The sequence below is a fragment of the Sinocyclocheilus anshuiensis genome, unplaced genomic scaffold, assembly GCF_001515605.1.
Source record: "Sinocyclocheilus anshuiensis isolate Anshui unplaced genomic scaffold, SAMN03320099.WGS_v1.1 scaffold3139, whole genome shotgun sequence".
NCBI lineage: Eukaryota > Metazoa > Chordata > Actinopteri > Cypriniformes > Cyprinidae > Sinocyclocheilus > Sinocyclocheilus anshuiensis.
The window spans coordinates 2420-15291 of NW_015542755.1; the positions used below are offsets into that span (position 1 = coordinate 2420).

Consider the following 12872-nt stretch of genomic DNA (forward strand, 5'->3'; position numbering starts at 1 on the left):
CAAGAGCGACTTCTTCCAACGATCCATGAGCAATTTGGTGATGATCCATGCATTTTCCAGCATGATGGAGCACCATGTCATAAAGCAAGAGTGATAAAGAAGTGGCTCGAAGATCATTACATTGAAATTTTGGATCCGTGGTCAGGTAACTCCCTGGATCTCAATCCCACTGAGAACCTGTGGTCAGTCCTCAAAAGGCGAGTGGACAAGCAGAAGCCCACAAATTGTGATCAACTCCGAGAACTAATAAAGCAAGAATGGATCGCCATCAGTCAGGATTTGGCCCAGAAGCTATTATCCAGCATGCCAGAGCGAATTGCAGAGGTTATGAAGAACAAGGGTCAACACTGTAAATATTGACTCATTATATTTTTTGCAAATAAAAGCCTTTAAAACTTATATGATTATCATTGTTTTTCAGTATACCATAGAAACATGTGGAAAAATAATCTACAAATACTGAAGCAGCATACTTTTGCAAAACAAAATTTATGTCACTGCCAAAACATTTGGCCATGACTGCACTGTAAAAAAAAAAAGAGTCAATGACTGTCAGTTACGGTTGCCAAACAAAAACCCTAAAATGAATGTCAAATATTCTAATTTAAATAAAGTGCAAAAAACTTTTAACAGAAATTGTTCTTATTTTTTTTTTTTTACAGAAAAACAATGTTATTTTAAAGATATTACCTGAACTATTAGGATCAAACACCTTAACTGAAAAAAAATGACTGCCAACAATGGCTACCAAACAAAAAAATATCCTAATTTAAATTAAAAAACAAACAAAAAACTTTACCAAAAAAACTGTTGTTTTCCAGGTATTTCCTGAATTATTAATAACAAACATGTTCATTGTAAAACATGATTTCTAACAGTTAACCAGAAACAGCATGCATGAAACAATGTAACTATATGTTACTGCTTCAGCAACTACACAATTACTGCTTTTGAATAAAACACCATGCAGCATAACATCAATGTTTCCTGTTCTTCTGCTAGACTGAAGCGCAGGTTCTACTCCTCAGCACAACGGTAACCTCACAAACTCACAGAAACCCTTTAAATCCCAACAGAACATTAACACTAACAAATCTCTCTAGAACTCAGCATCTTCACTTATTACAAACCAGTTTGCCCTTATTTCTATCATATAAAACAGAATTAATAGGTTTAGATGTTGATGTTTTACTAAAAATAATAAAGTTTGATGTCACCATCATGGTGGTCAGTGTTTGCTTTTGTTGGGCTCTTGACCTTTGAATTTTTTTAGTAAGTTTCTCTGTTTTTTTAACTGTGTCTTTTTGATATACATTTGTTACCGCAGGGAATTGAAGAGAAACTCTGATCTGATGATCGTGCTAGTCGCTCTATGGTGATAGTTTTCAAGACAATCATCAATAAGTGACCAACATCATCTGATCAGAGTTTTTCTTACATTTGTTTTGCCATAACAAAGATGTATCAGAAACACACTGCTAAAGCAAACAAGGAAAAACTGAGGAACTGATAAAACCAAGGGTCAAGAGCCCAACTAAAGGAAACACTGACCACCATAACGGTGACTTCACACTTGGTGCTGTTTTTATTTAAAAAGCATAATCTAAATTTCTGTTAATTCTCAATAAGAACTTTAGTATGAAAGAAATAAAGTAAACTGGATTGTAATAAGTGAAGATGCTCAGATCTAGAGAGATCTGTTAGTGTTTAATGTTCGGTTGCTGCCAGTTTTTTTTTTTTTTTTTTTTTTCACTTTATTCACATAAATTTGACCTTTTTTCTTATGTTTTTTACTGTTTTAACCTGTTAGCGTTCCAAAAAAAAAAAAAAAAAAAAAGACTTAATTTTTTCTTGGTATGAACAACATTTTAAAAATCTAAAGAATCTTTTTCCACTAGAAAGAACATTTTGAACAATGGAAAGGTTCCATAGATCTTAAAGTTTCTTTATAAAATGACAATAAAAACCTTTGTTTTTAAGGGTTTATAGGGACATTTTCACTCATTTCATACACGCGAATGCTAAAGGGTTAAAGTGAAAGTGTTTGATTACAATAATTTAGAAAATACCTGTAATTTTCCGGTTTATACAAATAAGGATGTACTTTAATTTAAAAAAAATTTTTTTTTATTTTTTTTTTGGCAGCCGCTGCTGCCATTCATTTGACCATTTTATTTATTTTTTTTAAAGGTGAAGGTGTTTGGTCATAATAATTCAGGAAATTCCTGTAAAATAACATTTTTTTTTTAATGTTTTTGTTTATTTAAATTACGATATTTCACTTTAATTTGATGATTTTTGTTTGGCAGCCGCTGCTGCCGGTTTTTTTTTACGATTTTTTTAAAAGGTGAAGGTGTTTGGTCATAATAATTTAGTAAATTCCTGTAAAATAACAGTGTTTTTTTTTTTTGGTTTATTTAAATTAGGATATTTCACTTTAATTTTATGGTTTTTGTTTGGCAGCCACTGCTGCCAGTCATTTGACCTTTTTTAATGTTTTTTTTAGGTAGGCAGTTCTAGTTCCCAGCATGCTTTGCATAGGACTGGATAAGGAGAATAAATGTTGAAATTGTGTTGATTTATTTGTTTTTATTGGGAAAGGGAAAGACCTGTTATTGTTTAATGCTGTTATGTTTGACATTTAAAAGTTTCTATAATGTTGAAGTTTTTTTTTTTTTTTTACTGTTTAATTACAGATTATTTTTGTAATTTTACATACATTTGTATGTAATTTAAGAAAAAAGAAGAAACACTGTATAAACAATACAGTAATATTTCTGTATAAAAAATGTGAATTACTCTAATGTATTGTTAATGTCATGATACTTAAAATAACAGCCAATTTATTAATTTACAGATACTGTTGGTAATTTTACACAGTTTTGACCACAAACTAGAAAACTGAAATAAAAAAAAATCACAGTTATTTTCCTTAAAATTAAGAATTTTTTTACAGTGTGTAGGTCTACTTCTACAGGTGAGAATACTTTTAGACTGAATGTGACCATTTAAAAGAAGTCCCTCAATGATTTTTTTTTGTCGCAGAACACAGTACTTCATCATCTGAGTCTGAAATAACATCTTTTTCCATTTTTTTTTTTAGTATTTTCACAGCCTGTATCTTCCACAGCATCTACTAGTTCAACTTCTACAGGTGAGGATAATTCTAGACTGAATGTGGCTTCTTAAAATTAATTCCTTTTGATGATTTTTTTTTTCATGAAGACATAGTTCATCATCTGAGCGTGATTTAAAATCTGTTTCCATCTGGTATTGTTCCAGCTTCTTTACACATGGTCACTTCCACAACATCTACCAGTCCCACTACTACAGGTGAATGTGTTGCTGTACTGGAACGTGGCTTTCAAGAGAAGCTCCTACTAATTAATTATCTTCATGGCGAACACAGTAATTCAGCATCTAAATCTGGTTTAACATCTGTTTTCACATGTTGTTGTTTCAGTTCTTTTACAACCGGTCACTTCCACACCATCTAGTTCTACATCTACAGGTGAAAATAATTCTAGACAATGTAACCATTTAAAATAAATCCTTCAATGATTGTCTTCTTGCAGAGCACAGTGGTTCATCATCTGTTATTGTTTCAGTCTCTTTACAGCCAGTCAATTCTACAACATCTACTGGTTGTACTTCTACAGGTGAGGATAATTCTAGACTGAATGTGGCTTCTTAAATGAAATTCCTCTTAATGAATTTCTTCAGGAAGAACACAGTAGTTCATAATCTGTGTCTGATTTAGAATCTGTTTCCATCTGGTATTGTTCCAGCTTCTTTACACATGGTCACTTCCACAACATCTACTAGTCCCACTACTACAGGTGAATGTGTTGCTGAACTGGAATGTAGCTTTCAAGAGACACTCCTTCTAATAAATGTCTTCATGATTAACACAGTAATTCAGCATCTAAATCTGATCTAACGTCCATTTCCGTTTCCCCGCCAGCTTTTTTGAAAAAGGTTGTTAGCCACCGCCAGCGTTTTTGCTGATTTTCACTAAAATTTCATGGCCCCCTGAATATTTTGATTTATGAATATCTCAAAACACAATACATCAAAATAAAGATCATACCCTCTGCTTTCAAACAAAAAAAATGCAACATTTTGAGCAAAATGCTGAGAAAAATCGCATTTTTATCAAATACTACATCTGGATCATATTCAGTAATATTATCAAAGCAAAGATGCAGTAGATGGCTTCCACCAGTACTCCCAAAGCTTGCACAGGCCTTTAACAGTTTCTGGATTGACATTTCACTCTGTAACATTAGGCAGTTTTCATTTATATGCGGTTAGTGTTGATGATCGCATTATTTTTCATATGCATATGATTAGATATGAGATCGCTGGTTTCTGCGTCTTCCTGGGGCCCGTTCTTCATAGGTTGCTTAATACATCTGAGATGATTTGAAAGATGCCAGATCTTCTAATAATGATAACTGATCTCTGGCTAATTTGCTTCTTCAAACGAATTTGCGGATTTGATTAAAATATGTGGATTAAGTTGTCTAAGATTACTGCGCGTACTCGTGTTCCCCGAAAAGGGCAGATGTATCGATACTCGAAACCACGATCAGCAAAAGACAGCAGCGTAATGACATCATATAATTAAAAAAGACGCCTGACGAAAAAGCTGACAAATTTCTGGATTTTTATACAGAAACAGCGAGTCGAACAAAACTGCATTTTTTTTACATGATTCCCAAATATTTATATTCACGATTTCAAATATTTGTGCAGGCTTTACTTTTTTATTTCAATGTAGTAATGAGCAATTCATTTAATTTTAACTTTGAAACAGATTTGTTGCGTGACAGCATTAATTAAAGTTTCTTAAGGGTCAAGATCATGTTATCTGCATCTCCTGCACTCCATCAAGCCACTCCCATAATATCTGTCAGCACTCAAATTAATGCACGACTCTACATTATCTGTATAGCATGTGTGTGAGACTCTAATACAATTATGAAGTAATTATTTTATGACAAATAAATCTTTCAGTGAGTAAAACTGTATTATAGACTACACAACATTATAATATTATTTTTAAATTAATTTTTAAATAATTATTATTTTAAATTACTCTCCCTGGATCAGTAGGATACTCTTGCAATAAAGTGGCGGTGGCTGGGATAGATTTTAAGTATCAATTCTGCTGAGAAAGATGCAATCTAATCCTGTTTACATGAAATAAGCTGCTCCTGAGCAGGTTTAAGATTAGGGGCCTGTTGCTATGACAACAACTCCGGGATGAGCTTCGAAGAACCACACAATCCAAGATCACGCCAAATCACCAACAATCAAATCCAGCTAACTGAGTTGGCAAAGTACGAAGAATGGGCCCCAGGTCTGTGTTTTTGATCAGCACTTTCCAGACTCATTCAGGAGATGTGTAATAGCGCCCCCTAGCATATACCAGTAAAACACAGAAAATTCCGTGTTTGGCAGGGAAGCGTTGTCTCATGAATATTGGAAAATTCCATGTTTGGTGGGGAAAGAGTTAATCATTGAGTTAACCCCCACCCCCAAACGCTCTGCATATTTTGCATGTCGCTCTTGTCTAAAGGCGGGCGTACACGGTGCGATTCTGAAGGTCGGAACGTCGTGAGCTCTGGCACATGTCACGATTGAGTTTATCCGAAAATCGTACGGAGGCAGTCACACACGACACGAATTTACTACTTCGCAGGGCACTTACGGTCGAATGGAACAAACCTTGGAAGCGAAACATACAAAATGCAAAATGTGCAGAGCAGGGGTTGTGAGGACCAGGATTATTAACCGCTGTTCTAGACTGAATGTGGCTTCTTAAAAGAAATTCCTCTTGATTATTTTTTTCATGAAGAACACAGTAGTTCATCACCTGAGTCCAATTTTGTTTCCATCTGGTATTGTTTCAGCTCCTTTACACATGGTCACTTCCACAACATCTACCAATCCTACTACCACAGGTGAATGTGTTGCTGAACTGGAATGTGGCCTTCAAAAGAAGCTTCTCCTAATAATTGTCTTCATGAAGAATACAGTAATTCAGCATCTGTGTCTGATTTAACATCTGTTTCCACGCTGTTGTTTCAGTTAATTTACAACCGTTCACGTCCACAACATACACTAGTTCTACTTCAACAGGTGAAAATGATTTTAGACTGAATGTGACCATTGTTGCATAACACAGTACTCCATCATCTGATTCTGATTTAATATCTATTTCCTTCTTTTTTTTCAGTGTCTTTACAGCCAGTCACTTCCACAACATTTACTAGTTCTACTTCTACAGGTGAGGATAATTATAGATGGAATATGTTTTTTTTTTAAAGAAATTCATCTTGATGATTTTCTTCATAAAGAACACAGTAGTTCATCATCTGAGTGTGATTTAGAATCTGTTTCCATCTGGTATTGTTTCAGCTTCTTTACACATGGTCACTTCCACAACATCTACTAGTCCCACTACTACAGGTGAATGTGTTGCTGAACTGGAATGTGGCTTTCAAGAGAAGCTCCTCCTAATAATTGTCTTCATGTTGAACACAGATGTGAAAGCATATTTAAATGCTGAATTTCTGCTTCCACATGTTGTGTTTCAGTTCTTTTACAACCAGTCACTTCCGCAACATCTACAAGTTCTACTTCTGCAGGTGACAATAATTCTAGACTGAATGTGACTATTTAAAATAAATCCCTTAGTGATTTACTTGTTGCAGAACACCGTAGTTCATAATCTGAGTCTGATTTAACATCTTTTTCCATCTGTTATTATTTATTTATTTATTTTTAATTTTTGTAGTTTCTTTAAAGCCAGTCACCTCCGCAAAATCTTCTAGTTCTACTTCTACAGGTGAGGATAATTCTAGAACAGCGGTTCTTATATCCTGGTCCTCGGGACCCCCACTGTGCATATTTTGCATATCTCTCTTGTTTAACTCACCGGATTCTAATCAACAGCTCGTTAGAAGAGAGCTCCATGAATAAACTGTGTTCCAATTGACATGGTCCTTACACAGTGTTCACTGCTCTCTACTCCCTGTACACAGGAAATTGGCTAACTTAAGAACACTGATTTGTGCTGATCTGTGCTAGACTGAATGTGGCTTCTTAAAATAAATTCCTCTTGGTGATTTTCTTAATTAAAAACAGAGTAGTTCATCACCTGAGTCTGATTTTGTTTCCATCTGGTATTGTTTCAGCTTCTTTACACATGGTCACTTCCACAACATCTACCAGTCCCACTACTACAGGTGAATGTGTTGCTGTACTGGAATGTGGCTTTCACAAGAAGCTCCTCCTAATCTGAGTCTGATTTAACAGCTGTTTCCATATGTTGTGTTTCAGTTACTTTACCGCCAATCACGTCCACAGCATTTACAGGTCATACTTCTACAGGTTAGTGTGATGCTGGACTTCCTTTCATCCAAGTTTTGGTGCTGATTTCTGCCTCCTTAATGTTAACAGTCACTAGCACATAGGGGAGAGCGGGGCACAACCTAACACTTTTGAGTATAATTTATCCACAGTAATTTCACACTTGTGTAGCTGTGTTGTCATCTCCAAGTATGAAGGGCATTTTCTCAGTATCACTAAGTTCAGTAAATGATGGAATCAGTGCTTCAAATCTGGGGAGAAATGTTTCTCTCACATTGTGATATTTATGACAAATCAGCAGAAAGCATTTCTCGTCCTCTATTTGCTGTAGATCACAGTGTCTACTGATCCTCTGCTCTTGCTCTGTCCATGTGTGTCTATGTCTTCCTCTCTCTATTTCTAAATCATGGCTATTTAATCTGTATTTGTATAATATTAAAGGTTTTTCCACCAATACCAATTTTTAGGAGTTTGTACAGTAAACCATCATGCCAAATTGAGTCGAATGCTTTTTTTAAATCGAGAAAACGTGCAAATATTTTCCTTTGTTTGTCCTTGATGTTTTTATTAATTAGTGTATGAAGAGAGTGGATGTGGTCAGATGTGCGATGTTTTGGTAGAAAACTAATTTGAGCTTTATTTAAAATATTGTATGTTGAGATGAATGTGACAATATGCCTGTTTATTATTCTGCAGAACAGCTTTCCTAAAGTACTGCTCACGCAAATGTCACGATAATTATTGGGGTCAAATTGATCACTTTTTTAAAATAGGGGGGTTTGTTAAAAGTTGATTTGTCAAAATTACAAAACAAATTATGAAGAATAATTTGTAAAAAAAACAAAAATATATATATATAAATTTGCATAGGCTTGCTGCTAAATTGAGTGCAAAACGATGAATACATTTCAAACACAAATGATAGTGTCAGTCAGATAACACATCACTCAGACAAACATTATATTTTAGGCAAGATAATGCTATAAACTAGGGATGTCCCGAGCCGATCTCAAAGATCGGGATCGGGGCCAATCAAGCATTTTTTTTCAACCCAGTCTCACGCCATTTCATGACATAATCACAAAATTTTAATCTATTGATTCGTGTTCTTGGACACGAATTTCCATTTTTTTTTTCGTGTCACTCAGCACGACTTTCAGTGTAATGTATTTCAATAGGGATTATCTCGGTGCAGGGTACCCCTTTAGTGTTTAAATCTTCGCATTTGTAAAACTAGAAATTATTTTATATTTATTATTTTTGACCATCTAACACCACTCCATGGTTTTATGTTGGACATATGATTGTTACATTGGTAATTCCAACGTAACAATGCAATTTACCTTGCTTGTGAGGAACGTCATGTAGCTTTTAAGTTGCTAAACTATTTTACTGATAAAATTGTCATAGTAGCGCTAACAACGTTAGCGTCTGTGTGTTTCTGTATTATATGTGTGTGCGTCTGTAAGGTATGTGTATGGAAAGAGTATGTGCATTCCGTACATAATAAAACTTCATTTTGTGGCAAAAACATGGAAATAATATGTCGTTTTTATTTAGATGCAAATTGTAATCTAAGAGATTCTGTGTACTTTTTTTTTTTTTTTGGTCATAAAAGTAATATCTCTTGTCTTATCCGAATTTAATAAGAGAAAATTATTGAAATATATAGTTGAGTATCATCATGAATTCATGAAGACTCTTCACATTCCAGGTCTGAACATCACGCCGCTAGAAGAATGCAGGGTAAGTTGTTGCGGGCGTTAATTTCTGAAATTGTAATTGGAGGGTTGGACTCATATGAATAAAAATTGAAACAACAGCACAATAAAACAGTATAATGTGTACTGTTTTGTATTTTTGTCATTGTTTTTGGTTCTTTGCATATACTTTGTAGATACAATTAACTTTTATTTGACTTAAAACATTATCAAAATCACCAAATACTCCACAGTGCACACTCATTGTTCTATTTCATTTATAAAGCTCGTTTGTAATTTCAGACCACAGGACGGTGTGTAGATCTTCTTGACAATATAGAGAACATGACAGCAGAAGTGCTTCCATTGACAGTAAGACAACATTACAACATAATCATTATTTGTCACTTGCATAAATTATCATGCAGCAAAGCTTTCTTTTGTTCCAACATTTACAAATAATCCTGTTTATATGATCACTAAAATAGAATGTGACCAGCATTTTGAATGTGGTCCTCAATGCTTCAGACATGTTTTTGGAGTCATCGTCAGCTGACCCAAATAAACTGGTGTCATATGGAAACCGTATGTTAAAAGCCAGTGAGAAACTCGTGGCCATGCTCGTAAAACCAACAAACACAAGTGACTATGTCACTTTTACTCTTGACACTTTGAGTAAGTAAAAACCAAACTATGAATAAACAGTGAAATTACTGACTTAATGTGCTCAAATCTAGAAAACCTTTGAAATAACTTTTGACATTTTCAGATGACCTTATTGTTAATACATTTTCATTCACATATCTGTACTTTTTAATCAGAGGTAGAAATCTTCATGGTTGGACCACAGGTCACCCTAGAGAAAATCCCTAGACTTAACACGACAGATTCTTCTGTGGACATCGATCTCATTGGGATCGCCAAGAACAACAATGAAACAAGTATGTTAAATATTGTGATGTGATTTTATCAAACAAAAGAGATAGAATACAACTAAACGACATTTACTTACGTTTTTTATTGTATAGTTGAATGGAAGTTTTAATATTTGTTATTATTTATGTGTTTCTGTTACACAGGATCAGCTGCTGTGGCTTTCATGAGCTACAACATGATGGAGAAACTACTGAAGCCAGACTTCTTCAACACACCAAAAGACACCATTAAAACCATGATGTCCACTGTGATCTCAGCTACTCTTCCCAAAACCACCAACACTAAACTCACCAAACCAGTCAACTTCACCCTAAAACACATCAGAGTGAGACACTGAAATGTGTTTGTCCAACTTGAGAAATAATGAACATCTGAAAATACCTAATATTCACTTTTATAATTAGGGGCCAAGCACCGAAGGTGCGATGGCACCTATTGTATCCGTTGGCGTTCTTCTTCTTCTTCTTCTTCTTCTTCCGCCATTGCGTCTATGGCAGCCCATAGAACCGTTTGTGGGAAAGTTATGAAATTTGGCACACGGATAGAGGACAGTCTCAACATTAAGCATAGCAAATTTGGAGTCTCTAACTCAAACTCTCTAGCGCCACCACTTGTCCAAAATTTCACTCATGTTTATGCTAATAACTTTTGAACCGTAAGGCACAGAAGGAAAATTAAAAAAATCCTCTGAATCCTTGGCTCATGCCGAGTCGAATGGACACCAAAATGTAAGTTATGTATGTAAGTTTTAGTTTTTTCGCTATTTTCAATTGTTCGAAAAAACTATTTTTTTTAACTCGTTCTAGACGGCTTGTCTGATTTTCCCCAAAATTAGCTCAGATCATCTTGAGACCATGCTGGCAAAAAGTAATGGGATTCAAGTTGATTAGTCAAACCGTTCTCGAATGACACGCGAACGAATTCTACAAAAATTGCTTGCTTCTGAGGTTCTTGGCCCCATAATTGCTGCTTGAAATGAAAGTGATGTATGTAAGTTTTAGTTTTTTCGCTATTTTCAATTGTTCGAAAAACCTATTTTTTTTAACTCGTTCTAGACGGCTTGTCTGATTTTCCCCAAAATTAGCTCAGATCATCTTGAGACCATGCTGGCAAAAAGTAATGGGATTCAAGTTGATTAGTCAAACCGTTCTCGAATGACACGCGAACGAATTCTACAAAAATTGCTTGCTTCTGAGGTTCTTGGCCCCATAATTGCTGCTTGCAGCTATATTATATTCTTTATGTTCGTTCTTCATTTTGCAGGAGTTTGATCCCAGTGGTTCTCTGTCCTGTGTGTACTGGAATATCAGAGAGTGGATTGTAGATGGTTGTTCTGTTTTAGAGACCAACAGCAACTACACTGTGTGTTCCTGTGATCATCTGTCGACATTCGCTCTCATTATGCAAACCAGCCATCCACCAGAGGTACAAGAAATGTATAGTTAACACTGAAGAAAATCACAGATTTGGCACTCATGTTCTCTTACATGTTTTCTCAGAACGACCCACTGCTGGATCTGTTGAATTTGGTGTGTGTGATCGTGGGGCTGGTGTTCTTCAGTTTGGCCCTGTTGACCTTTGTCCTTTGTCAGTGGAGTCCTGGAGTGAATAATGTGGCTCGAATCAACATCTGCATCAGTCTTCTGCTGGCTCATCTTCTGTTCCTGCTCACGCAGCGGTTCCTGAACCTCATACAGCCTCTGCAGGTAAGAATAATGAAGGAGCCCTACAGCTCAGCACAGCCTCACTGAGAATCATCATAACCGTCTCTCATGGTCTCCAGGTGTTGTGTGCCGTGATCTCTGGCCTTCTGCAGTTCTTCTTTCTCTCCGGCTTTGTGTGGATGCTCATTGAAGCAGTGCTGCTCTTCATCTGTGTGAAGAACCTATCACAGATCGGCTCCATTAATAGGGAGGTGCTTAGCAGTGGATTCCTGTGTGTGATTGGATATCTGGTTGCTCTGGTTGTGGTGGCCGTGTCTGCTGTGGTGGATCCTAAAGGCTACGGAAGTGAAAAGTGAGTTTAGTTGGAGTAACTCATTGCTACGACCCGGCTCAAAGTCACAACATAAAGAGGACACTTCACAAAATGAGTTTCAATAAAGAAAATATATGTATTTAAAGTTAACCAAATAATGTCTAGGGTCAGAATATTAAAGAATAATGAAAGGAACAACAAATCAAATAGCTGCTGGAAATGGGGTTTGTGGAGTTGTGGCAACAAAAATGGGAACACACAATCTCAAGAACCCACTCTTCAAACAAGAACACAAAACAAAAATGAGAGAGAGTGAGCCAAAATCCATGAGCCTCTTAAATAGAGTGCCACAGGTGCGGCCCATGATCAGCACTAGAGTTCCACCCCTCAAGGAGGAGCCTCTGTCCCTGCAGTCTCACAACAAAAGACAAAGGGAAAAAGGGCAGGGCTGTAACACCATCATCTTCGCCCATGTTTGTTTACTGATTGTTTTATGTATCTCCCCCCAAATAGGTGCTGGATTAAAATAGATAAAGGCTTCATCTCAAGATTTCTGGGACCTGTTTGCATGATACTAACGGTAAATGCATTTCTCATGTAACTTTTCTCATGACTTTTGTATTAAATGGAAAACAATGGAATGAAGTCAAACATGATTCTCTTCATCAAAATCATCATCAGTTTAAACTCAACTCTCAAAAATCTCAACGCTGAAGTTTCACATATAAAACAAACCAAGTAACAAACATTATGATTTAATCACTCTATATAAATAACATATAGACAATGAAGACACCTTAACTCTTTCTTTCTCTGTTTCTCTGCAGGATTATGGTGTTTAAAACACTGGGCCAGTTTGTGGTTCTTGGTTGCTCCTAG

At 35.7% G+C, this 12872-nt stretch overlaps 1 protein-coding gene across 1 annotated transcript in view; it reads left to right on the forward strand.

Annotated features, from left to right (window-relative positions):
* Positions 1 to 12872, forward strand: part of LOC107694596 (adhesion G protein-coupled receptor E1-like) — a 15136-nt gene extending 2264 nt beyond the window's left edge. Inside the window, exons 3-26 of the mRNA XM_016494289.1 lie at positions 3104 to 3154; positions 3283 to 3333; positions 3464 to 3511; positions 3609 to 3659; positions 3789 to 3839; positions 5919 to 5969; positions 6097 to 6147; positions 6245 to 6295; positions 6427 to 6477; positions 6606 to 6656; positions 6806 to 6856; positions 7206 to 7256; positions 7351 to 7401; positions 9095 to 9126; positions 9384 to 9452; positions 9569 to 9755; positions 9902 to 10021; positions 10160 to 10341; positions 11280 to 11441; positions 11516 to 11722; positions 11800 to 12032; positions 12507 to 12573; positions 12640 to 12731; positions 12821 to 12872. Of these exons, the coding sequence (XP_016349775.1) occupies positions 3104 to 3154; positions 3283 to 3333; positions 3464 to 3511; positions 3609 to 3659; positions 3789 to 3839; positions 5919 to 5969; positions 6097 to 6147; positions 6245 to 6295; positions 6427 to 6477; positions 6606 to 6656; positions 6806 to 6856; positions 7206 to 7256; positions 7351 to 7401; positions 9095 to 9126; positions 9384 to 9452; positions 9569 to 9755; positions 9902 to 10021; positions 10160 to 10341; positions 11280 to 11441; positions 11516 to 11722; positions 11800 to 12032; positions 12507 to 12573; positions 12640 to 12731; positions 12821 to 12872 (2063 nt within the window). The remainder of the gene's footprint in view (positions 1 to 3103; positions 3155 to 3282; positions 3334 to 3463; positions 3512 to 3608; positions 3660 to 3788; positions 3840 to 5918; positions 5970 to 6096; positions 6148 to 6244; positions 6296 to 6426; positions 6478 to 6605; positions 6657 to 6805; positions 6857 to 7205; positions 7257 to 7350; positions 7402 to 9094; positions 9127 to 9383; positions 9453 to 9568; positions 9756 to 9901; positions 10022 to 10159; positions 10342 to 11279; positions 11442 to 11515; positions 11723 to 11799; positions 12033 to 12506; positions 12574 to 12639; positions 12732 to 12820) is intronic.